General features: G+C 42.0%; 1 protein-coding gene across 1 annotated transcript in view; it reads right to left on the reverse strand.

The window, feature by feature from the left end:
• Positions 1 to 6,201: 6,201 nt before the first annotated feature.
• Positions 6,202 to 27,744, reverse strand: part of LOC112069752 (disks large-associated protein 4) — a 28,362-nt gene continuing 6,819 nt past the window's right edge. The window contains exons 5-10 of the mRNA XM_024137120.2: positions 12,789 to 13,222; positions 12,567 to 12,658; positions 10,698 to 11,137; positions 9,801 to 9,892; positions 9,168 to 9,311; positions 6,202 to 9,053 (exon numbers count right to left, since the gene is read on the reverse strand). Of these exons, the coding sequence (XP_023992888.1) occupies positions 8,829 to 9,053; positions 9,168 to 9,311; positions 9,801 to 9,892; positions 10,698 to 11,137; positions 12,567 to 12,658; positions 12,789 to 13,222 (1,427 nt within the window). The 3' untranslated portion in view covers positions 6,202 to 8,828. The remainder of the gene's footprint in view (positions 9,054 to 9,167; positions 9,312 to 9,800; positions 9,893 to 10,697; positions 11,138 to 12,566; positions 12,659 to 12,788; positions 13,223 to 27,744) is intronic.

The raw sequence follows: 27,744 nt of genomic DNA on the forward strand, positions 1-27,744 counted from the left end.
TTCCTCCACTCGTTACCTGTATTAATGGCACCTGTTTGAACTTGTTATCAGTATAAAAGACACCTGTCCACAACCTCAACAGTCACACTCCAAACTCCACTTTGGCCAAGACCAAAGAGCTGTCAAAGGACACCAGAAACAAAATTGTAGACCTGCACCATGCTGGGAAGACTGAATCTGCAATAGTTAAGCAGCTTGGTTTGAAGAAATCAACTGTGGGAGCAATTATTAGGAAATGGAAGACATACAAGACCACTGATAATCTCCCTCGATCTGGGGCTCCACGCAAGATCTCACCCCGTGGGGTCAAAATGATCACAAGAACGGTGAGCAAAAATCCCAGAACCACACGGGGGGACCTAGTGAATGACCTGCAGAGAGCTGGGACCAAAGTAAAAAAGCCTACCATCAGTAACACACTATGCCGCCAGGGACTCAAATCCTGCAGTGCCAGACGTGTCCCCCTGCTTAAGCCAGTACATGTCCAGGCCCGTCTGAAGTTTGCTAGAGACCATTTGGATGATCCGAAGAAGATTGGAGAATGTCATATGGTCAGATGAAACCAAAATAGAACTTTTTGGTAAAAACTCAACTCGTCGTGTTTGGAGGACAAAGAATGCTGAGTTGCATCCAAAGAACACCATACCTACTGTGAAGCATGGGGGTGGAAACATCATGCTTTGGGGCTGTTTTTCTGCAAAGGGACCAGAACGACTGATCCGTGTAAAGGAAAGAATGAATGGCATTGAAGATGAAACATGGCTGGGTCTTTCAGCATGACAATGATCCCAAACACACCGCCCGGCAACGAAGGAGTGGCTTCGTAAGAAGCATTTCAAGGTCCTGGAGTGGCCTAGCCAGTCTCCAGATCTCAACCCCATAGAAAATCTTTGGAGGAGTTGAAAGTCCGTGTTGCCCAGAACAGCCCCAAAACATTACATTACATTTTAGTCATTTAGCAGACGCTCTTATCCAGAGCGACTTACAGTAGAGTGCATACATTTTATTACATTTTTACATACTGAGACAAGGATATCCCTACCGGCCAAGAGCAGACGCTCTTATCCAGAGCGACTTACAGTAGAGTGCATACATTTTATTACATTTTACTTTACTGAGACAAGGATATCCCTACCGGCCAAACCCTCCCTACCGGCGAAACCCTCCCTAACCGGACGACGCTATGCCAATTGTGCGTCGCCCCACGGATCTCCCGGTTGCGGCCGGCTGCGACAGAGCCTGGCGCAAACCCAGCCTGGGCGCGAACCCAGAGACTCTGGTGGCGCAGCTAGCACTGCGATGCAGTGCCCTAGACCACTGCGCCACCCGGGAAACTAAACATCACTGCTCTAGAGGAGATCTGCATGGAGGAATGGGCCAAAATACCAGCAACAGTGTGTGAAAACCTTGTGAAGACTTACAGAAAACGTTTGACCTCTGTCATTGCCAACAAAGGTATATAACAAAGTATTGAGAAACTTTTGTTTATTGACCAAATACTTATTTTCCACCATAATTTGCAAATAAATTCATAAAAAATCCTACAATGTGATTTTCTGGATTTTTTGTCTCATTTTGTCTGTCATAGTTGAAGTGTACCTATGATGAAAATTACAGGCCTCTCATCTTTTTAAGTGGGAGAACTTGCACAATTGGTGGCTGACTAAATACTTTTTTGCCCCACTGTATATAATTGATCAAATTTAGATTGTGTCAGTCATCTACACATACAGTTGAAGTCGGAAGTTTACACACCTTAGCCAAATACATTTAAACTCAGTTTTCACAATTCCTGACATTTAATCCTAGTAAAAAATTCCCTGTCTTAGGTCAGTTAGGATCAGAGGAGCCTCTTAAAGAAGAAGTTACAGGTCTGTGAGAGCCAGAAATCTTGCTTGTTTGTAGGTGACCAAATACTTATTTTCCACCATAATTTGCAAATAAATTCATTAAAAATCCTACAATGTGATTTTCTGGATMTRRTTTTCTCATTTTGTCTGTCATAGTTGAAYTGTACCTATGATGAAAATTACAGGCCTCTCTCATCTTTTTAAGTGGGAGAACTTGCACAATTGGTGGCTGACTAAATATTTTTTTGCCCCACTGTATTCAGGCTGTCGCACAACAAAATGTGGAAAAAGTCAAGGGGTGTGAATACTTTCTGATGGCCTTGTATTTCACCTCCACGTCATCAAATTTTCTAGGTCATTAAAAGCTCTAATTTGTGAACGTCTCTGTGGTCATATAGCTGTCATAGATGGTCCCTAATTTAGAGAATCTCTGATGCTATAAATGCTTTTGCGTTTACCAAAGGCAGTGTTTTTCGTAATTGCTGTCCAACCAATTTAAAAGTGCACATTCACTTCCATAACATTTTTTTCTAGGCTACCAGCATGTTAGATAAACATGCACAATAATACAGGATACCCTTACAACAATTCACTGCCGTTAAATGCAGTAAAACTGCAGTACAGTGAAATAATGGTTGTTTAATTAATAGTATCTGGTTGCTTGCTGTGTGTTGGCTTGTAATGGTAATCTTTTGTGTTAGCTAATTGCACTGTTTATTGTGCTGCAGATTGTTATTCTGTTGCACTGAATGCTGTTTTGGTGTTCTTTTATGACTAACTCATTTTGTTTTCACAATTGAGCAAATAACACATATGTCAATCTGTTTTATTTCAATCTCCTACTACAATCCACCAAGATATACAAAACCCTCTTTTTCATCGGTTTTATTTCCATCAATAATTTGTACAAAATTATATTTTCCCTTAAAGTGGCAATCATCAGTTGCTACATCCATTTTTGGACTTATAAATGAATGATATGTACCCATTGATTCTTGAAAAATATAACTTAGAAATGTCTCATGAAATTAGTTCAACTGTCTTTCCCCATCAGAACCCAAAATATAAGCTTGTCTCTAATGTTCGTAAACATAAAATGTAAACAAACACTATATAGCCTCAAAACATGGTTAAAACTATAATAATTTCATTCATAGATCTGTCTATGAATTTGAAAGAGGTTACATTTCTCCAGCCCCATTCCTCAGCTTTTTACCGAATTAGGGGTTGGGGCGACCGCTTTGTTATTGTTTCTACTGCTGATTGCCACTTTAAAGCAATTAACATATTGCATGCAGTAATTGTATTTTAATTTCAGTAGCTAAATAAGGAGGTAGGCATATCAGTTACAGCTAAAACTTTGATTTGAATCTGTGCTTCATGCGTAGCAATATGTCTCTGCCCACAGGCAGCCTGCTTGCTGAAGCACATCATCAACATTCCATATGGCAGTTGGGACAGAGTGCCCAGTAGGCTACACAACAACACAGCTGGAAAACAACTACAGTTTTATTGGTAGTCCCTGTTCCCTTGCATTCTTGTTTTACTTTTGTAAGTAAAACGGTGGTTTGTTGGGTAGAAGAACGTCAAGAAAATATTTGCTTGCTAGCTAACGTTAGCAAATTTAGCTGGCTAATTTAAGATAGCTAATGTTAGCTCTCTGGCTAATCCTAATTTTTACCTGTTGTAGCCGTTAGTTGTAGCTTGCTTGCTAACGTTTTGATATCTATTTAGTTAATGACAGTAAGTGTGTGAGATATGATCACAATAACTTTAGAAAACATTGTCATGCTAGCTGTGTGTGTGAATGTGTATATGTGTTCTGTGTGAGAGAGATGATCACAATGTAGAGAGAGAGAGAGAGATTTGGTGCATGTGACAAATACAATTGGATTTGATCGTTAACTTTTTTCCCCCAAGAGACATGCTATTCACTGCCCATGATTGCATGATCTTACACTCTTACAAAAAAGGTGCTATGTAGAACCTAAAAGGGTTAATTGGCTGTCCCCATAAGAGAACCCTTTTGGTTCCAGGTAGAACTCTTTTGGGTTCGATGTAGAATCAAAAAGGTCTCTTCTATGGGAACATCTGAAGAACTTTTTTGGAAAGCTTATTTCTAAGTATGTAGTGTAAGTAGATCCAATTGAAATAGCGTCGCTTCTAATAATATACGTTTGTAAAGCAAAGAAAATCCTATTTAATTATCATTTTTTCCCAGGTGCAAAACCCTTTTGTCCTGATTCAACAGGCACTTCCCTTGGTGAGTCATGTAAAGTTCCTACCATTTCTCTCTTGCTCATTCTACATGTCGGTCACTCAAACACGTGCGCCGTTGTAGAGAAGAGGAAGCGATTTGCCAATTACACCCATTTCTAACAATGTTTGTTACAGGAATGGTTATATGGCCTCTATTTAGAAATAAGCCTTAACGCCCTGTTTTATGTCACACATTCATTTATTCGTATATCTAAAATTGGTGTTGTGCGCTAACGTCATGTTGGAAAATGTTCTACTTAATTACTTGTTGTAGAAAGATGATGCCACCTTCAAGTGCTATCTGAGTTATCGGAAGCCCCTAGTTCCCAGTGGGAAATTTCATTCGATTGACCCTCCAAGTTAGAATTACAAGTGACAAAACTCTAAGAAAATGTTGTTACCCGAGTTGTCATTTCACCACTGACATTTTGCCTTTTCAACCAAAAGATTACAACAAATATTTTTTTAAATAAATACAACCTTAACAATATGGATAATGTAGCTATTCCGACCATATTCTTAAGGTTTATTGGTTGAAGAAATGTTCCTACTTCAAAAGCACTTGAACACAATCATGTGGGACTTACTACTTCCCAGTTTCCTATTTCCCACGAGTATGTGAAGCCGTATCAGAATCAACCAATAGGAAGCTCTACCAAATAACTTACGTTAAGTTTTGGGAGAATCTCAATTGCACACTCCTCGCGTCCTCTCTCCTTGTCTCCTTCTCAACACCTATTGGAGAAGGTCAGAGGGGAGGAACCTCTGGCTTTCGTATCCAATGGGGTTTGAGAAGGTGGCAAGGAGAAAGGACTCCAGGAGAATGCAATTGAGATTCTCGCTTTATCTCGGAGGTCCTGAATTTCCGACATGACTTGAACGCGGCATTGGTTTGTTTGTCTGAGGTCAATAGGCCTACCATCTAGATGTCAGTAGGGGGTGCTCTATGATACATTTTGCTTCTCTGCATTTACACACTGACAATTCATATCCACATATTTTAATGGTAATCACAATTCTTTATTCTTTCAAAAGAAACAACCCTCACAGTGTCTAACTAGTATACCATATGAACAACCCCTTATCAATAGAATAGAATGTGCTTGATTTGTAAATAATGACCAGTAGTATCTAAATGGTCCTCTTTATCTAATTTATTTATGTATGTTTCACTATTTGCATCTCTCAAAGAGGAGTTGGTTAATGGGGATAGTGTAATCACCAGTGACAAGTCTAAGGAGGTATAGCTACAGTCAGGTAAATGAGATTATAAGGTGCGTCTGTCCATAGAAAAGTTAATCTATGTAGAATAGATGATATAGTAGGGAATTTTGATAGTCTCCCATCATCACCCTGAAAGAGATTCAAGGGAAAATGTTATTGACGTTAAGGATACAATCAAGATCATCAGTTCTAACAATCCAAGCCAGATGACTGAAGAGTTTTGCATCGTCCATTCTCAACAGGATATATGCCATCAGGGGTTGGCCCTTCTGTGTCCATTATAGCCCTTTATATCTCAAGTATACAAACTACCTGACGATCCCTGATCAGGCCATGTTCTCTTGAAGTAGTGTGGGACTAAAGGGTTTGATCCTTCCAGGCTCCTGATTTGAAAGGAATCTAATCTAGAAACAAGATCTACATTCTGGAGCCTATGCTGTGCCAGTGCATTGCAAAGATCTGTCTTTAACACATTTCACTGTAACGATTAAAGATAGTTGATAAAATGAAATCTTAGTCTGATTTCCCTCCACTTATATCTTCAATCGATATGGTGAAATGTTAAAGATCTTTGCAATTGACTAAGACCAATTCACCAACCCTGAATGACACGAGACAGAATATAGCCATCTCCACCCCCTGACAGAAAACAGATTGTGATTGGTACTGTGATCTCAATAGGATCTTTGCATGACTCTGAGCTATGAGGATGGCCATTCAAAGAGATATGGTTCATGCATTTCGGGTATAACAAATAGCCAACTATTGTTGACGACAGCGATCATCTGTAATATTAACATCTGAGCTAATATTACATATAGAAATGAGTATAATAGAACAGTATAATGATGGTGACAAGGAAATGTACTGTAACAAAGGGATGTTTAATGATTTCTTTGGACAATGAAATGTACATGTCCGTAGTTTCCCAGTTCTAATTCTCTCTATTCTTTGACATTATGAGCTAAAAATACAAAACTGACTGTGGATCAGATCAGCACATTGGGGGCAGCCATGTGACAAAGGTGTTGACCATATTGGGGGGAGAGCCAGCTCTTCAAGGGGACAAGTAGTACTGAGATCCTGATTTTGCAGATGATCCATTTCTAAATTCCAAATCAATCCCTCACATAGGTTTATGCATAACGTCACATTACCTTTGATCAGAGGTTATTTGCTTCAGTTAGACTGGGTGGAATTTCTTGCACCATATTGCTTTATTTATTTTGATTTAACTAGGCAAGTCAGTTAAGAACAAATTCTTATTTACAATGACGGCCTACAACCTGTCCAATAGTTTCAGATCTACAGGAGTACCTTGGTTAGGGGCTTGATTTGGAATTCAGAGAATGAGTGGAACGTTAAGATTCATTTGTGAAAATTAACTTTCATGTTACGAGAAATGCAAAGCTGAAAGCTCATTTACATACATGTTATAGTCCTGCGATAGTGGGAATAAGCCTGTTTTTCAGTGATGCTGAAATGTTTCTCTTGAAAAGGCATTTAATTCCACACCATCTCAGTACAATGGTCAATCCTGTGCAGCACCATCAACTCTCCAAACCCAGAAAAATACCAATAACCATTGTGGCACAGGTCAAACATAAATTCATAACAGGTCACATGAAATGTCTCATACAAAATAAAATGCTTAAAAAGAATGTACCCTAGTCCCTGAATCTCCTCAATGTGCATTTTTCTGTATACAGGAATGAAATGTCAAGCTGCCAGACACTAATATGACTACAATAATTCAGCTGGAGCATAGTCTGAAACACGTCAACAAAACAGGAATAGTACTTGACTAGACACCAATACTTTGATTCACACCTTTTGAATGCACAGATGGGTGATACTTTTCATTCTTTTGGATCATTATTCATTTCAGACAGTTTGAGTTAAGGCTTTGACCAATCAAGTAGTGGTTATTAATGGGGTATGATGACCAAAGTGCTGTTATGGTTTTGACTGTTTGTGTTAAGTGACTGAGCGCTCACCCTGAGAAAACTCAGCCCAGTCAGAAAACAACCCCTAGTCTAAGAATTAGACTGGAGGAAGCAGTATCGTGGAAGCTCCTCACAGCACATTGCATGACTAGGTACACTCATTACATATCGTTTGGCTATTACCTATCGCTTCAGATCTGGGAAAAAATGAACATTTAGAGGCTAGGGGTTGTTTTTTTTGACTGGACATCAGAATCATTTTTACGTTGCCATCTCAAATGTCCCATTTTACTTACACTAGTTGTCTCCCGAAACCACTTGCAGAGCTCTGGCCTATGCAGGTGAAAATAAATCAGTCTTTGTAATCAGGGAAGACAGGGAGCTTATAGTCGATTCCCTTTCTGATTCAAATTGGAGCGATTCTGCCTGGAGTCCTTGTAAAGGAGGTTGAGTGGGAAACTGGGAATGTAATAGAGATACACATGGTCCCCTGCACCAAATAAGTAGCCAGAATAAACAGGGAAACAGAAGGGCGCTGACTTGATCTGGAGTAAGTTGGAGTGGAAGGTGCAGTCATCAAGTTATTTTCAATGTATTTTACATTCCTACTGTAGCACACATCAACTGGCCATAGTAATCTCTCTTCTTCCCTAAAAGGGCATATAAGACTTAAAACATGAGTCTGCACAGACACTGACAGACAGCACAGTGTGTGTTTGTGAGTGAGAGTTAATGATTGCATCATGTGCAAATATCATCATGACAGTACATGTACCTGTTCTATAAAAAAATAACTTAGTACTGAACACTGGACCTTGTCTAACAATCTGATAAAGAACATTTAAAAAAAAGACCCATCCTACTAATAACCAGAGTGTGAGATAGATCTAATGCTACGGTCTTCCTCTGGTCTTCTGACTGTGTTCTACCTCTGTACACGACAACCCCATCATCTCATATAGATTTAATTCCATACACAGTAAAGCCTACCGTCCACAACCAATGCAGTGGCAGCCTAATACAAAGTGAGAAGAGGAAGACTGTGTGTGGACCGGGAGTGAGTACACCTGTGTGTATCCTGAGTGTGGTGGTACGTAGCTCGTAAACGAGAGAGCCCAGCCCAGCTCGCAGACTCAGAAGCAGTGAGGGGGTGAGAAGAAAGTAAACTTCTGGGATACCAAGATTCTTCAGCTCACAAGGAATAAGGATGTCCTTTTATCCAAGATACTTGCACATTTAAGACAGTCTTGATATATTTTAGGAGAAAACAATACTTAATATAATATTAATAGTACTAAATGTCTGTTCAGGTCTCTGTCTCCATGGCAGCCAGGAAGGAAAAAGTTTTGCATTGTTCTGCATTTTTTGCGGTCCTGTGCTCTCCTCCTATCGGACGCTGCGCTGAAATTAGGGGACCGACCTCTCCGCACCTGGGTGTTTCTCTACTGTGTTTGAGGCTGTTCCTTCATGGGGAGCAAGGTGTGTGTGTGTTCACTGGTGTGTGTGTGTGTGTGGGGGGGGGGAGCAGGGTGCCAATTGTGGTACATTCTCAGAGGCGTGTCTGGGCCTCGGGGACGTAGATCTCAATGCTGTCTGAGCTTTCCGTGGCAGAGTTCTGTCGTACGGACGCCGCACGTTTAGCCGCCATCAGGCGTTTCCTGGCCTCCTGCCGCTGCTTGTCCACCGCTGAATCTATGCTCCGGTCCTTCCCAGGGCTCAGCTTGGGCTTGGATGTCTTCTTTGGCACAACGGGGGGTGCAGGCTTCTTCTCTTCCTGATGATGAGAGAGAGACTAGGATGAAGAGATGTTGCAAAGCAAACCCATTAAGAATATCTGTTAGGATGTAAACAGGGTCTATTGAGGTGATATGTGGTGTGATTCCAATACCTTCTTCTCCGGCAGCTGCCAGTTGTTTGCCTTGAGTTGCCAGAGCTCATCAAACTTGACACTGATGTCCTCCACAGAGAGCTGCAGTAGGTCCCAGAACCCTGCCAGGTCCTGAGCTGTGGGCTGAGGGTTGGCATTCACATCCTAACAGACAGCAAGAAGGACAGCGCAGGTTTAAAATGTGAAGGGCTGATTGGCTTGTCTAGACACAGTGACATTACATAACAGGAGGAGAAAAGTACCGCTTGTGTAGTGTGGCTAGATGGTATCTGTACTTTCCATAATTATTGTATGTGCGTATCATTTGTAAAAATATATATTTTGAGTACAAGGAAAATGGTATGGTGTCTTGCAAGCACATGTGGGCTAGGCACCAGTAGGTGTATGACAAATAAATAATATAAAATGAATCATAACATTATTCACTTTCAGGAAGATTTAGCACCAATGAGTCATTTGTTACAGAAATGGGTGTTGCCTCATTGCCTAGCAGAAAAATGCCTCCCTCTGGTATGCATGTATTTTGACACCAGGGGGAACTCTTAAAATCAACCTCTGCATGCCAAGACACTCAAAACAGCATATTGAAATGTGCCAGATCAACAGGGATTTTGAAGGGTTAGTGCCACTCACAAGGTTCTCGTCACAGAGTCCTCTGAACTGCTGGAACTTCTGGGCTATGAGGAGTTGGGCACTGCCCACTGCACTGCGGACTGTGCCCATCACTACACAGATAACAGCCAGTCAGCCATCACAACCTCAACAACATGCAGGTAGTTAAACATTATTCAAATGGGCAGACACCAATATTTAGTGAATTCATCTAGTTTGAGGATAATGAAAATGCTGTTAAAATGGTATGGTTATGTGACCTTCATTTGACATGAATCCGGGTCCTCAGCTACCATTTTCATTCCAGTGTGGAATTTACATTGCTAGTGACACACTTCATCCTTTTTTAAAGGACCTTATACACTGTTAAACTTCAGTCTTAACATTTGCATAATAAAGTAAGTCTATACAGTACAGGTCCAGTGAGAAAAGAGCTGATGAACAATCTGATGTGGGAGTCAATCGTGTTCATTACACAATCATTAAATCCCTGCAATACAGGTGGAGGAATATTATCTGTCTGCCTGAGACAGATCATAGGAAGATCAAAGAGATTAAATGTCTACAGTAGCTCTAGAATGCTGAAGGGAAGCTCCGATCCACTAGATAATGAGCAGCGTTAGCTGCTAACCATTAGCATGTCTTGCCCTGGCATCTCCAATCGCTAACAGCAGTTGATAAGGACTGTCTTGTCTTAGGGTTTCAGAGACGAGGACATATTTTCAATGCCAAATCCACTGATAGATTCTCTCTAATTTCCTTTAGTCAAATACTGCTATTGAACTGATTTGGTCTACTGTATACAGTGCGTATGATTGCCTGTCTCGTACTCTCCGAAAGCCCCTGTATTCCTATCAGAGTGAGTATAGTATGTCTCGTATACATTTAGCTAGAGTGAGTATGCTGTGTGTCTCGTACCCTCCTCTGAGATGTTCTTGTCTTTGGTCTCCTGCTCCATCTGTTGACACCAGCCTTCCATGCGTGCCGTCTCAGCCTGTAGAAGTTTGAGAAACCAGTTGCCGTCCCGGAGGCAGGTGCTGGGTGCGGCCGCATCTCCCTGGGCATTGCCGTTTCCACTCACCAAGCTAGGGTCCGGAGGGGGCAGGAAGGTGGGATCCAAGGTCGGGTCCAGGCTCTCTGGGAGGGAGGCGGATGCTCTAGCCGGGAAAGAGGGATGTTTAGGGGGCTGCCGCACCACCGCACACTCCTTACCGTTGGAAGCAGCGGGGTCGGGGTCTAGCAGCTGGCTGTTGCAGTGGACTGTACTGTTGTTTTCTGAGGTAGGGGCGTCTTGTTTAGAGTCTTGAGGCTCTGTCTCTGTCTCCTGTCTGGAAGCCATGCTGCTGGCCCGGCTGAGTCTGGACGGACACACACGGATTAGTATTGGTGCAGGTCGGAGATCATTCACTGTGGATGTAGAAAAGGTCGACCTTGGGGCCTGACGACCAACACATCACTGCGCCACCTCTGTCCGCACGGTGTTCCAGAGAATACTGGAACACCGAGGGCTTGATTCTACTAGATCTGTACTAGCCGACATTGGCATAGTGGTTGTTTTGCCGGTGTCTGAGGTGGAACTATATTTCTATGTAGCCTACACTTTCTGATTCTGAACTTCTTACTGGGCGTGGCTCCGTGACAATGATCACAAGAGCAGCTGCTTGTCAATTTGACAGCTCCAATGCAGTTACACCTCCGACAACGCCAGAACATCAGCCATGCAGGTGCCGGCTATCGCCTGTTAATGCTTGATGTCATTGAATCTAGGTCTCAGTCACACACGCACACAATTTAACAGGCTGTTCCTCTGTATCCCAAATAAATAGACCAGGGACAGTTATGAAGCCAATACCTAGGTCAGACTTCCTCTCCCAATGACAGGCATACACAGTAAGCCATCATTATGAAGTGGAGTTTGACTGACAGGTATAGGACATGAGGGGCGGCAGGTAGCCTAGTGGTTAGAGCGTTGGGCCAGTAACCGAAAGGTTGCTGGATCGAATCCCCGAGCGGACAAGGTAAAAATCTGTTGTTCTGCCCCTGAACAAGGCAGTTAACCCACTGTTCCCCGGTAGGCCGTCATTGTAAATATGAATTTGGTCTTAACTGACTTGCCTAGTTAAATAAATTAAATAAAAATGAGAGGAGCTGAAAGCACATTGCCCGTCTCTTTGCCTTTCCAGTAAATGCAGAAACGGCAAGACGTGCGAGAGATGGATGAGGGCAGAGAGAGAGTGATCGAGAGAAGACAAGAAAAGGCAGATGAATTACAGCTTTAAGGGATAGGGAGAAGAACAGCCAAGTCCAACCAATTACATTTATATGTAGTAGACACTCTTATCCAGAGCGATTATGGGGAATTACTCTGCACTAGGCTGTTTAAATGGCCAGTTCTTCACAGCCCTCTGCCTCCTCCACTGTGGCCAAAATAGGAAAAACAGGCCATCAATCAGAAAGAGAGACGCTACACTAATGCTGCCAGCGCTAGCTCGCTAAGTGACCTTGGCAACTGCCTGGAGAAAAGGGAGGGATGGCAGGAGGAAGGAATGGAGGAAACAGGGATTACAAAGGGTGTGGATGGATGGATAAGTAATGGCTGATACAGCAGGAGATGCAAACACAAATGTGTAGCGGCTAAATTTAGAGATTGTGCGGGAAATGTAACTGAAAAAAGTAAAGGTCTCCAATTTGAAAATGATAAATGACTATTACCTAAGTGGCTCTTAACAGCTGATTGAGATAATAGCTAAACAGCAACAATCTTGTGTTGATAAGGATTTGACTTACGGCCTGCCGTTCTCCACCTGCACTCCAATAGACTGGAACTTGGTCGAGGGAGGCGGTTGATCCTCTCTCTGGATTGGCTGAACGCAATCCACCTACAAGTCAACCATTACAATGAATGAGTCATTCTACACATCCTCTGTGTAGCAGCACATTACAGTAAGTCAGACATTCAAACTGAACACCCAGGTCTTGCCAATTTAGAAAATTGATTCCTGGGCTCACCTGGATGCCGATAGATGAGAGCTTCCTTTTGGTGGGAACAGGCTCTGGTAGGGTCAGGGACTGGTCTGGGGTGAGGCTGGAGCCTGGGTTTAGAGTGTCATTCTGGGGCTGGACCTGGGGCAAAGACTGGGTGGTGGAGGAGGGTGGTGGGTGGGAGTCCCTCGGGGCAGGGACAGGGGCGGCGACGGGGGCCGGGGGCTTTGAGCCCTTGGCCAGGCTGCCTGTACGCAGGCTGCAGAGGCTGCCGGAAGAGTTGCTGCTGCGTCCTGATTGGCTGTTGGCCTCGCTGCGGTAGTCCTGTTGGTCCAGGTATGTGTCCTGGGCCGACTCAGTGCTGCTCTGCACCGTCACAGAGATGTAGGGCTTGGAGGTGGTGCGCGGAGGGACCGGCGGGGGAGCCTTCTTACAGGAGCTGCTTACACACGTCGGCAGTGCTGGGAAGAGAGAAGGGACAGAAAGACCATTATGTGAAACCTGAACCAGGACAAAGCAGGAAGTTCCAGTAGCGCCAACTGAGCCACCACACCAGCTGCATGGAGCTGTAAAAGAAAGAAGTCCTGAGTAGAGGGTTATCGCTGAAGTCAAACCACTGCAAAAAGAGCAGCAAGCTCAAAAGGTTAAAAAAAGTCCACATTTTCCTAAACATATTTTCCTATGCCTAACACACCCACTCCTCCATGTTTCCTGTCATCCTGCTTTTTCAGTTCCATTGACATCCCTTACCTGCATAGCTAGCTACCAAATAATGTTAATTATCATGCGACTATAGACGGGGTGGTTGTTTAGCAACAAAACCGACAATTGCGCAACTATGGGGCAAAACAGACGGGGGTGGCTTAGGATTGTTGACTACTTGTAAACCATATTTTTTCTCAAAATGTTTATTGAAAACAAATACATTTGAACAATGAGAATTTAGGGCTGGGCGGTAAACTATTTTACTACACTGAACAAAAAGTAGAACGCAACATGTAACAATTTAAGATTTTACTGAAAAATCWGTCAATTGAAATAAATTCATTTGGCCTTAAATCTATGGATTTCACATTACTGCACAGGGGTGCAGCCATAGGTGGGCCTGTGAGGGCATAGGCCCACCCACTTGGGAGCAAAGCCCACCCACTGGGGAGCCAGGCCCAGCCAAATCAGAATGAGTTTTCCCCCCCACAGACAGAAACACTTCTCAGCACCACGCCCCCTCCTTCTGACGAGCCCACAGGTGAAGAAGCCGGATGTGGATGTCCAGGGATGGCATGGTTACGCGTGGTCTGCGGTTGTGAGGCCGGTTGGACGAATGGCCAAATTCTCTAAAATGACATTGGAGGTGGCCTATGGTACTGAATTGAATATTAGATTCTCTGGAAACCGTGCTGGTTGGTATTCCTAATTGCACACTCCCTCAAAGACCTGAGACATCTCTGGCATTGTGTTGCGTGATAAACCTTTCAGGGATGTAAACAAATTAGCTTTTTGTGTGAATGGAACATTTCTGGGATTTTTTATTTCAGCTCATGAAAGATGGGACCAACACTTTACATGTTGCGTTTATATTTTTGTTCGGTGTAAAAACACTGGTATTGATGCAAGGACCGGTTTGGGTTTTTACTTTACCTTCTATAAATGGTATTTGAATATTTGTTCATGTGACACACCGTCTGTAACGTCCATTTTTATAGTTTACTCCATTACTTGAGTCATCCCTCTCTGCTCTCTCGCATTATGCTGCTTTCCACAGACCTAGCCCCACCACTAAAGGAGCGCATTTGCTCGACCACGAGACACTTGCGTTCAGTCTGCATGGTCAATGCAGCACATGCAACAATGTTGATGACTCCGATGCAGTTTCCACTTCTTAATATAAATCCACAAGCGTTCTACTATTAGTTTGTGTTTCTTACATCTGCAAAGAGCTAGTTTCTTTTCTTAGCAAGTTGTGGCTAAGTTGTGTTAGCCGCTAATGCTAATCGCTAGCTGGCTAATAAATGTAGTCAGGATAATGTAACTAGCTATACAGCCTGATAACAGTGATAGTGTAGGACTAAATTAGCATGTTATTTGTGCAACAGCATCTTTCAAATCAAAATAGGAATAGGCGAAGCATGAATATGTTAGCTACATGAAGTAGACAACGCCTCGATCACACTTAGTGTCATTGCGCAAAATGGTACGCAGCATTATCTGGATGTATGTGCATTAAAATAACATAAAATTGATCAGAAATACACAGTGTAGACATTGTTAATGTTGTAAATGACTATTGTAGCTGGAAACGGCAGATTTTTTATGGAATATCTACATAGGCGTACAGAGGCCCATTATCAGCAACCATCACTCCTGTGCTCCAATGGCACATTGTGTTAGCAAATCCAAGTGTATCATTTTAAAAGGCTAATTGATCCTTAGAAAACCCTTTTGCAATTATGTTAGCACAGCTGAAAACTGTTGTCCTGATTAAAGAAGCAATAAAACTGACCTTTAGACTAGTTGAGTATCTGGAGCATCAGCATTTGTGGGTTTGATTACAGGCTCAAAATGGGCAGAAACAAAGACCTTTCTTCTGAAACTCATCAGTCTATTCAATATTAACAATGTCTACACATTTGATGTTATTTTAAATTGACAAAAAATGTGCTTTTCTTTAAAAAACAAGGACATTTCTAAGTGACCCCAAACCTTTGCATAGATGATTACAGAGTAGCAGCGGTGTAAAAGAGAGGGGGGTAGCCATTTGATTAGGTGTTCAGGAGTCTTATGGCTTGTGGGTAGAAGAAGCCTCTTGGATCTACACTTGGCGCTCCGGTACCGCTTGCCGTGAGGTAGCAGAGAGAACAGTCCATGACGGGTGGTTGAAGTCTTTGACAATTTTTAGGGCCTTCCTCTGACACCGCTTGGTATAGAGGTCCTAGATGGCAGGAAGCTTGGCGCAGTGCACGCTGACCAAGTCGCTAGGTGTACCGTGTTTCCTCCGACACATTGGTGCGGCTGGCTTCCGGGTTGGATATGCGTTGTGTCAAGAAGCAGTGCGGCTAGGTTGGGTTGTGTTTCGGAGGACGCATGGCTCTCGACCTTCGCCTCTCCCGAGTCCGTACGGGAGTTGCAGCGATGAGACAAGTCAGTAGACACTACCAATTGGATACCACGAAATTGGGAGAAAAAGWTACGGACATCCTCTTTTTCTTCTTTTTACGGGCGGACATCCTGGACATCTTCATTTCTTATTATACCTCAGTGGTTATCACCATTGTGTGACAACCACACGCTAGCAGTTACTGTTTTCTTACTGAAACCATAATGTAAATTACACTGTTATTCAATACAACATTTATTGGCTATATATTTCTGCAAAATGGCATGCGCTGATGACTGAAAACATTTGCCACACTGGTTTTAGTCACACTTGTTCTAATTTAGCTAGCTTACAATCTCATCATGAATGCAAGCCCATGGCCTGAATGATAGATTGCTTTTTGCAGCTGGGCTATACGGAAGAGTGGCCATTGCTTAAAGAAAGAAATAAGTAAACACGTTTGGTGTTCGCCAAAAGGCATGTGGGAGACTCCCCAAACATATGGAAAAAGGTACTCTGGTTAGATGAGATTAAAATGTAGCTTTTTGGCCATCAAGGAAAATGCTATGTCTGGCACAAACCCAACACCTTTCATCACCCCGAGAACACCATCCCCACCGTGAAGCATGGTGGTGGCAGCATCATGCTGTGGGGATGTTTTTCATTGGCAGGTACTTGGAAACTATTCAGAATTGAAGGATGGCACTAAATACAGGGACATTCTTGAGGGAAACCTGTTTCAGTCTTCCAGAGATTTGAGACTGGGACGGAGGATCACCTTCCAGCGGGACAATGACCCCAAGCACACTGCTAAAGAAACACTCGAGTGGTTTAAGGGGAAACATTTAAATGTCTTGGAATGGCCTAGTCAAAGCCCGAACCTCAATCCAATTGAGAATGTGGTATGACTTAAAGATTGCTGTACACCAGCAGGAACACATCCAACTTGAAGGAGCTGGAGCAGTTTTGCCTTGAAGAAGGGGGAAAAATCCCAGTGGCTAGATGTGCAAAGCTTATAGGGACATACCCCAAGAGACTTGTAGCTGTAATTGCTGCAAAAGATGGCTTGTGTTTACTTATTTTAATTCCAGGTTGTAAGGCAACAAAATGCTAGCGCGGGTGAATACTTTCGCAAGGCACTGTACTTAGCTGGCTAGCTATTTAAARAGCTGCCGATTAATTATGGCCGATTTCAAGTTTTCATAATCGATAATCAGCATTTTTGGACACCGATTATGGACGATTACATTACAATCCACGAGGAAACTGCGTGGCAGGCTGACCACCTGTTACGCGAGTGCAGCAAGGAGCCAAGGTAAGTTGCTAGCTAGCATTAAACTTACCGTATAAAAAAACAACCAATCTTCACATAATCACTAGTTAACTACACATGGTTGATGATATTACTAGGTTAACTAGCTTGTCCTGCATTGCATATAAATTAACAGCCACCGCATTGTTTATCATCAAATCACAGCCTACTTCAACTTCGCCAAACGGGTGATGATTTAACAAAAGCGCATTGCTGAAAAAAGCACAATCTTTGCACAAATGTACCTAACCATAAACATCAATGCCTTTCTTAAAATCAATACACATGAGTATATATTTTTAAACATGCATATTTAGTTAAGAAATTCATGTTAGCAGGCAATATTAACTAGGGAAATTGTGTCACTTCTCTTGCGTTCAGTGCAAGCAGAGTCAGGGTATATCCAACAGTTTGGGCCGCCTGGCTCGTTGTGAACTAATTTGCCAGAATTTTACATAATTATGACATAACATTGAAGGTTGTGCAATGTAACAGCAATATTTAGACTTAGGGATGCCACCCCTTCGATAAAATACGGAACGGTTCCGTATTTCACTGAAAGAATAAACATTTTGTTTTCTAAATGATAGTTTCCGGATTTGACCATATTAATTACCCTTGGCTTGAATTTCTGTGTTTATTATATTATAATTAAGTCTATGATTTGATATAGCAGACTGACTGAGCGGTGGTAGGCAGCAGCAGGCTCATAAGCATTCATTCAAACAGTACTTTCCTGCGTTTGCCAGCAGCTCTTAGCAATGCTTGATCACAGCGCTGTTTTTGACTTCAAGCCTATCAACTCCTGAGATTAGGCTGGCAATACTATTAGCCTATTAGAACAGCCAATAGTCAAAGCCGTATGAAATAAAATTGGTATAAAGAAATAGTTGACGCGTCATAATTCCTATAATAACTACAAACTAAAACTTTTTAACTGGGAATATTGAAGAACTGGGAATATTGAAGAACTGGGAATATTGAACCACCAGCTTTCATATGTTCTGGGTAAGGAACTTAAACGTTAGCTTTTTTACATGGCACATATTGCACTTCTCCTTTTTTCTCCAACACTGTTTTGCATTATTTAAACCAAATTGAGCATGTTTCATTATTTATTTGAGACTAAATAGATTTATTTATGTATTATATTAAGTTAAAATAAAAGTGTTCATTGTTCATTCAGTATTGTGTTAATTGTCATTATTACAAATATATATACAGTTGAAGTCAGAAGTTTACATACCTTAGCCAAATACATTTAAACTTAGTTTCACAATTCCTGACATTTAATCCTAGTAAAAATTCCCTGTCTTAGTTCAGTTAGGATCACCACTATATTTTAAGAATGTGAAATGTCAAAATAATAGTAGAGAATTATTTATTTCAGCTTTTATTTTTTTCATCACATTCCCAGTGGGTTAGAAGTTTACATACACTCAATTAGCATTTGGTAGCATTGCCTTTAAACTGTTTAACTTGGGTCAAACGTTACAGGTAGCCTTTCACAAGCTTCCCACAATAAATTGGGTAAATTTTGGGCCATTCCTCCTGACAGAGCTGGTGTAACTGAGTCAGGTTTGTAGGGCTCCTTTCTTGCACACACTTTTTCAGTTCTGCCCACAAATTTTCTATAGGATTGATGTCAGGGCTTTGTGATGGCCACTCCAATACCTTGACTTTGTTGTCCTTAAGCCATTTTGTCACAACTTTGGAAGTATGCTTGGGGTCATTGTCCATTTGGAAGACCCATTTGCGACCAAGCTTTACCTTCCTGACTGATGTCTTGAGATGTTGCTTCAATATATCTACATAATAATCCTCCTTCATGATGTTTTTTTATGTGCACCAGTCCGTCCTGCAGCAGAGCACCCCCACAACATGATGCTGTCAGACCCGTGCTTCACGGTTGAGATGGTGTTCTTCGGGCTTGCAAGCCTCCCCCTTTTTCCTCCAAACATAACAATGGTCATTATGGCCAAACAGTTCTATATTTGTTTCATCAGACCAGAGGACATTTCTCCAAAAAGTACGATCTTTGTCCCCATGTGCAGTTGCAAACCAGTCTGGCTTTTTTGGGCGGTTTTGGAGCAGTGGCTTCTTCCTTGCTGAGCGGCCTTTCAGGTTATGTCGATATAGAACTCGTTTTACTGTGGATGTAGATACTTTTGTACCTGTTTCCTCCACCATCTTCACAAGGTCCTTTGCTGTTGTTCTGGGATTGATTTGCACTACTCGCACCAAAGTACGTTCATCTCTAGGAGACAGAACGCGTCTCCTTCCTGAGCGGTATGACAGCTGCGTGGTCCCATGGTGTTAATACTTGCGTAGTATTGTTTGTACAGTTGAACGTGGTACCTTCAGGCATTTGGAAATTGGATGAACCAGACTTGTGGAAGTCTACAATTTATTTTCTGAGGTCTTGTCTGATTTCTTTTGAAGTTAAGCAAAGAGGCACTGAGTTTGAAGGTAGGCCTTGAAATACATCCACAAGTACATCTCCAATTGACTCAAATGATGTCAATTAGCCTATCAGAATCTTCTAAAGCCATGACATATTTTTCTGTAATTTTCCAAGCTGTTTAAAGGCACAGTCAACTTAGTGTATGTAAACCTCTGACCCACTGGAATTGTGATACAGTGAATTCTAAGTGAAATAATCTGTCTGTAAACAATTGTTGGAAAAATTACTTGTGTCATGCACAAAGTAGATGTCCTAACCAATTTGCAAAAACTACAGTTTGTTAACAAGACATTTGTGGAGTGGTTGAAAAACGAGTTTTAATGACTCCAACCTAGGTGTATGTAAACTTCCGACTTCAACTGTATAATTTTTTTAAATTTCATCAACAACAAAAAACACAAAAAAAGACAATTAATCGTTATCGGCTTTTTTGGTCTTGCAAAAAAATCGGTATCGGTGTTGAAAAATCKTAATCGGTCGACCTCTAGTCCAGTTACCACATTCATCAAATCATATGGGCTCCAAGTCTACTCCCACACATGACTACACACACACAGTCACAGGCTGAATGAAAAAAAAGTTGGTATCACTATTTCCGGTAACTGTAGGGAATAACCTACATACTTGACTACTACAAGGGCTCCTGAGTGGTACAGCAGTCTAAGGCACTGCATTTCAGTGCTAGAGGCGTCACTACAGACCGAGGTTCGATTCCAGGCTGTATCACAACCAGCCGTGATTGGGAGTGCCATAGGGAGGCGCACAATTGGCCCAGCGTTGTCCGGGTTAGGGTTTGGCTGGGGTAGACAGTTACTATTAATAAGAATTTGTTCTTAACCGACTTGCCTAGTTACATAAAGGTTAACAAAAATAATTAAACAAGGGCAGGGTAATTACATGGGTTTGCCTCAGCCTGTTTCACAGTCGATTCACTGTTACGAAGGGAAACGCCTGTCCTATATAGGCTAATGTTGGTGTGACCAAACTTCCTTCAAAATCCTTTGTTTAAATCAACAGGGTAGTGTAGACATGAGATCAGTCATCAACAAACGCCAGGCTGCTCCATTTAATCCATCATTAAAATGTCACCAATGCACACCAACAGGGCTGTGGAACCCAGGGGCCACAGAGAGAAATGCTGTCTCACACATTGCTGTAAGAGCAGCAACAGCCTCGGCTCTGGGCCCAGCGCCAGCCGAGGACAAAGGGACATTTACTCCCTGAGAACGAGACACATTCCTCAAATGCCCAGCATAGACACACAAGACTAAATGAGTGAATTAATGTAACGTGTTCCGTGTTGTCACGTTCTAAGTACCACAAGCCTCTTGATACCCATGTCTATGAGGCTAGCGTGGACCATACACAGTACACACAAACATGTATAATGCCCAGACTGACAGAGAGCCTACTCCCTCAAACAAATGTCATAGAAAAAAAGTAATATTCCATCAGTAACACTAATGACAGAAATAAGCACTCACTAAAGCTGTAGCACTACATATTATTCATACTGTTGGCAGAAATGCTCTCTGTCCAGTCTTGCTGTGATTTGTACTACACTGCCCTGCCCTCTTCTACTCCATGATCATGGGCTGCCCGCCCAGAGGTGATTATGGGGTAGATAAACTAAGCTGCCTTGAACCTCTGCTCCTGTGGGGTCAGTGCCAACCAGCTATGCTACTACTCAACCACTGGTTCCACAGATAATGCCAGCCCTAAGTATCTGATACTAGTAGGGAAAAACATGTACCCTGTTCACCTCCAAAAACACTGAGCACTTGGATATCTGATAACATGAGTAGTGAATGCGTCGGTGAATCACACCTTTACTTTGCATTCAGGGTCATACCTGTCTTGCCCGAGCTATGTTCATACACAAGGCATGAGTTAATTACAGAACTGGAATTTGATCAGCACTAAAGTTGTTTTACAGTCAGTGTTGTTGATTATAACTGATGGGGAGCGGTCTATCATGCACTGATCAAAGGGAAAGGTGTTAGGAGAATAGGCAAAAGGCTGTTTCTATGTGGGGCTCATGGGGTTTCTCCTGCTCGGAAAGCACTTAACATCCATAACAGCACTGTCAACATGTTGGTGATCATCACAAGTTGGTGATTTTAGTTAACCTAAATTGGATTTCTTGTTAAAGGCATTGCAGTTAACGCTCCAGGAAATACTAGCTCTACCAGCACGTGTGAGAGACGTATCTGATATCCAGTAACGGACCAGCAGACAGTTAAAATAAGACCACATAAATGACACTGACGTGACCCGGTCTCATTTCACCCTCTGTACTCATCGTTTGTACCCGCAGATTTAAAATCAGTTCTGTTCTCTGTAGGGCTGACCCCATTTAGTCGACCGATCGATTGTTTGGTCGATAGGCTTTTGGTCGACCAAGATTTCTTTAGTCTAGCAATAGCAAGACACCATAAAACAACTGTCTGATTCACGCCTGTCTGAGTGGACTAATCCATTGTGGAGGCTGTGGGAATGGCACAGTCCATCACTGAGATGTGCTACTGAAATTCTATATGGTTATATTATGTCAGAACAACGGTGCAACATGAATAAAAATGCAATTTCTTCCTCATTGGATAGTGGTCGCTATCCGCGGTTCTGAAACACATCAGTGCGGTGTTGAATTGCCGCCTTTTCCTAGACCATGTTGCTATGTGCATAATAGCAAAGTTAATCYGCATAATGGTGTTGAGAACAATGCGGCGGAGGCAGCAGCAGAATGAGATGGGGGAAAAAACAGCCCTTGCCTTGTCTAAGAAAAGTGAGAGGAAACCAACTTAATTAGGTCTCTCGTTTTAGAATTAATTTGTTGTTTACACTGTTCCAAATTGTCCGAAAAATTATAACCCCCCTTTTTCTTGATCTCATTATCATAATTATAAGTTATGTCTTTATCAGTAGTAGGCTTAGTATAGCAGCCTTGTATAACCACCATCGAGCTGTAAGCCTAAGCGCGCATCCTGTTTAGTCTTAATACCATAACTAATTTAGGACTATATTTCAATACTTATGTAGGCTACTGTGTCAATCAATCATTTATTCAAGTCACCACACAGCATAGGAGTCATTCATGATTTAAAACGCAATCAAGCATTTTAGTTTTAAAATAAAGCGTACCTTGAATAATTAGCATAAACAATAAAACCGTTCCATTTTGGAAATTGCATTCACCAATGAATGTGACAGTTCTTAGTCTTTGCTGTAATAAAGGCTTAACAAAACATTACAACACTCTCTGGTACACTTATCATTTATTTAGTGTTGTATACATTATCCTTACCTTTTTCTTGATCTCAAGTATTTTCCGCAACTAGTCAAATTTATTTCACACATCTGACTTCCCCTTTACCTCCTGAGCAGCCAGTAAACATTCCCATTTCGAGTTTGTCATGTCCTCTGCATCCATTTTGCTGTTATTGTGTTCAGAGTTCAGAATTTATTGACGTGATTATGATATGCTATAGGGCAGGCCCTATTGGTCACGTGCATGCGATGCATACGTGTCACGTAAAGAGAGCAAGGGTTGAGGGAATAGGGAATGTTTTTCCTAAACAAATGAGGGATTTTGATAACAGAACTTTTCGGGTCAGAAATGGCTGTAATTATGTTGCAGCTTCAGCAACACGGACAGCGCGATAAACATGTTCTGTGGTGGTCGCTGCAGCAGGGAGGAGAGAGACAACGGGTGCAAGTCAGTGTCACTGTCATTTTTTTTTAACACAGCGCAATAAGTCTAAGCCAGTCCGGCACAATCAAATCAATTGCAATCCGACTGCCTCTAGTCATTTGTGTCTTAATTATTTCATCAAACAGTGTGCTTAAACCATTAGACAAGCTCAGTGCATATGGTTGATTTGATTAAAACACATAGGATGTGTCTATATATGGAAAAATACACATTTGAACATTTCTACCAATCGATTAGTCGAAAGAACAGACGACTGACTCTTGGTCAACCAATAATTGTTGTCGGGGACAGCCCGACAGCAGTTCTCTGCTCTCTTGGGATGTCAAGTGTCTGGAGATTGCTGTGGGATTTTGACAGTTTAATTATGGTTGGGCTTATTTTTGTGCACTCCTCATCCTGCCAGTTGAGATGTGTGTTAATTACGCAAACTAGCCTCAGCGGGGAGAGATGAGACAGTGCTGATTTTGTTGTTTTCCCAACCTTGAGGGAACACAGTTCTAAACGCTGCAGATAGAAAAAGCAGCATGTATGTTCTTTCTCTGAACATTCTACAACATGTCTGCCATTGCAACCCATTGAATGGGAGCTTGGTGGTCTGGTGACTCCAGAGCTGATTCCTGCATTCCTTCCTGTCTGCAACACTAAACATCCATGCCCCCACTGTGTGTTGGACTAGTGCTGCCTGGGAAACCTTTAATAGGTGCTCCTGTGAGTGTTCCCAATCTGCACAAGGCACGGCCGGGGGTTGGATTAGCCCCAGATTAACAGCATTATAGTGGCAGGGTGACATGCAGACTGGCTGTCTGCTGGAGAACTAGGCTGGTTGCCCAAACCCAGAGGGGACGGAAAGGGCTGATGAGAGAAAACGGCAGACAAGCTGGACAGGGACTACTACAGCAAGGCAAATCCTTCTACAATGCCAGACAGACCAGACACTCTTTTGCTCATGCAAGCACGSACACACTTCATCAAACCCCTTTCAACCCCTTGTAATCTTGTGTTCAACACATATCGTAGGATTGGGCGACCCTCTTTTTAGAGCAGTGTGTGGTGACCAGCTACACAAGCGATACACCGTCCCGCTTCCTCAGACTGAGCCCTTGAGATTGAATTATGACACCATGGATGCAGGAAATCCTCCTTGTGACCCAATTCTGACAGATTGGTCACTTCAATTGGACAGGGACTCAGATTCAGCCAAACCTAATAGGAGGGGCTTGCAGACTCCCTGGCCGGGATTGCATCATTGTGCTGCTTTAATAAATTTTTCTTTAGCACAACCCACCAATGAGTCATTTTACTACTCATACTACTTTATCCTTTAGGTTGATCTGAAATGTACCATATTTCAGGCAACAAAAGTGACTCCTCAAACCACCCACTGACTCACCAATGAGTATGTCTATAGTCAGTGTGGGTGTATAGCCAGAGCATGCAACTCAATGTCTGTGTATTCGTGTGCTAAGCATGTGTTATCTGAAGCCTATGAATGAATGGCCATCTGATCCCAGCCCTACAACAACTTTCAGGCTAAAACTTTGAGTCAGGGATTCTACGCTGGTCCCTGGTACACAGAGCACTGATCAAATCCCCTCTGAAAAGGCCCAGCTGTCTAACTGCAAAGCACTTCAGTGAGAAGCTGCTCAATTATTGATTGTATATGCAGTACTCTCCAATCAGACTATAAAAGGCCTTTGACTATAAGGCAATAAAAAGGCAAGCGACAGGGGATTGCTACTGAAATAGTTACTGGCCTTCAACTGACTTCTAAGCAAGATAAACTCCTACGAACATCAGTTGACCCGAGTGATAAATTCATAACAGTATGTTTTGAAATAGTATAGTTTGCAATCCATACTTGCTTAATTTCTGTTTGGCTCACAAATCGTCAGCTATCCATTTGCTCTTTGACCATAGCAGTAAAACCAAACAAATGATTATTAAAGCATTTGGCAYGGAGGTAGCTAGATCCTTGGCAAGGATGTGGTCTTACTACTTAACTTACCACACGCACACCTTTTAACGTGCAACTAAGACGAAGCAGAATAAACAATAACACATGAATGCCAAAATGGTTTAACAAGTGTTTTAGCTAACTTGGCTGGATGATCTAGCAACGGGATCTAACGTTAGCTGGATCATATGATCATCAATGTCATGGTGGGAAAATGTATGACATGGAACTAGTCATTGAATTTGACCAGTCTCACTTCAAACTCACCAAAATAGGAATCTAGTTAACTGGTTTGCTAATTTGATAATTCAACCAGTGGTTGACAGCGTTGATTGCTAACGTTAGCTAGTTACCCGCTCTATCACGATGGCGTGCTGGCAGCTAGCTGGTTAACAATACGGTTGCTTTCACAGGCATCGCTAACATTGGCTAGCTAAACGAGCTAAAGAACAATACAAATGCATTGCTGCTAGCTAGCTAATTTTCGCCACAAACTGTCACCTGCTAATAATAATAACTCACGTATTAGCGTGACAAATGACTGCTAGTAATGTTAGCAGTGGAATGAAACAAGCATCTGTACGACTCGTGCGATGTAGCTGCCTAGCTACCATTACTAGCAAGCTGGCTAGTTACGTGGTTACCAGAATCAGGGCGATTCATCATCCACGTTAACCAGCTAGGGAACGTTAGCTAGCTAGGCTTAAAACTAGCTAACGACGTTTAATACCAATCGGTTCAAAACTCTGTGCAGGCAGGAGTACTTTATAAAATACTGAATCTTACTTTGATAAAGGTGAGTCAATAAATCCGTATTTTCTGTTCATTCATTCATGGTTGTTTTAATAGTGAGAGAGGCATACGCTACCGTGGCATTTGATTGTTCACAACGTACTTTCCTTAAAGAAAGGAATCGAAATGGACACGCCCTTGATGATGGGGCTTGGAGTCCACTTTTCAAGACAGACACACCATTGGATGTTGATGGTCATCAATCTTAGCGTAGACGAACAGGATTGGTTCAGCTAAGTGCGTCACGTTTTCCCGACGTTTTGGTATACGATAGAGGATTTCTAAACGCCCATTGGATAATATCTCTGTCTGTTTTTGTGGGTACGTTTTCCCCCGCCCTGGTAGCGTACGTTCCCGCCTCTAAATATACATTTTAATATATTTTTCGCACAGGCAAGCTTTTATTGCCCATGGACCCCCTCCCATGGACCCCAATCATACTTTAACAAAAAAACTAATTTTCACATCTTGTCTTATCATCAGGGGAATGAAAAACTGCCCAGCATTCATAACCAATTGGGAAGATGGTATATTTACCACATATGACTGGGAAAAATCCACTTGAACGTCCCTATGCACACACACTGGAGTCTACCCACACATTCACACTGACACCCCAACACACGCACACAATACGTCCATACACACATGCATGCTGACGCCAAACACACAACACTGCTACTGTCTATTATCGATCATGTTGCCTAGTCACTTTACCCCGGCCCTACTATATGTAGACAGCTACCTCAATTACTAGTACTCCCAGTATATAGCCATATTACTTTTACTCGTTATTGTTATTCGTTATTCTTTGTGTATTTATTCCTTGTGTCACCATTTCTATGTTTATTTTTGTATGTTTCTTTCTTATCTTTATCTTTGACACTGCGTCGTTGGGGAAAAAACCTGTAAGAAAGCATTTCACTGTTAGTCTACACTTGTTATTTACGGAAATGGTATTTCCAACTGGTAATTACTAGTGGAAAACTCATCTATAATCCCTGAGCTCTGAATTCTCCCACATGCTGACCTCTGATGTCACTTACTAAGGAAATGACCTCAACAACAGCATTTAACAACAACAACAGCATTTAACAACAACAAAACATTATTTATAAAAAGCAATCTATATATTAATATGTTTTTTTATTACTATAATTTGTTTACAGGCATAATATCTGTACTTTTAGTTTATGGTTGAAGCAGATTGTGGGCCATTGGCCAATCGGCGTTTCTCAATGAGTTCAAAGCATGTAAATGAATGCATGCATTCAACTGATATTTACGACTTCACAACTGATAATTGCCACCGTCACACCTGGTTATGAATGCAGCAATATCCAGGGCAGTCAGACTGCATTTAGGCTGCACAATTCTGATKTTTTCCCCACTAATTTGTCTTTTGAATAATCACATCAGATATTTTGGCTGCCTGTGTAAAAATATCAGAATTTGTCTGCCTGTGCAGCCATAGACAGGTAGACCAATTCTGATCTTTTTTTCACTAATTGGTCTTTTGACCAATCGGTTCTGTGAAAAAGATGTGATTGGTCAAAAGACCAACTAGTGGAAAAAAGATCAGAATTGGGCTGGCTGTGTGAACGCAGCCTCAGTGTTGCATTCAACTTAGGTAAGACAACCACATTTCACACAGT

The sequence above is a fragment of the Salvelinus sp. IW2-2015 genome, unplaced genomic scaffold (genome assembly GCF_002910315.2).
Source record: "Salvelinus sp. IW2-2015 unplaced genomic scaffold, ASM291031v2 Un_scaffold1113, whole genome shotgun sequence".
Taxonomy (NCBI): Eukaryota; Metazoa; Chordata; class Actinopteri; order Salmoniformes; family Salmonidae; genus Salvelinus; species Salvelinus sp. IW2-2015.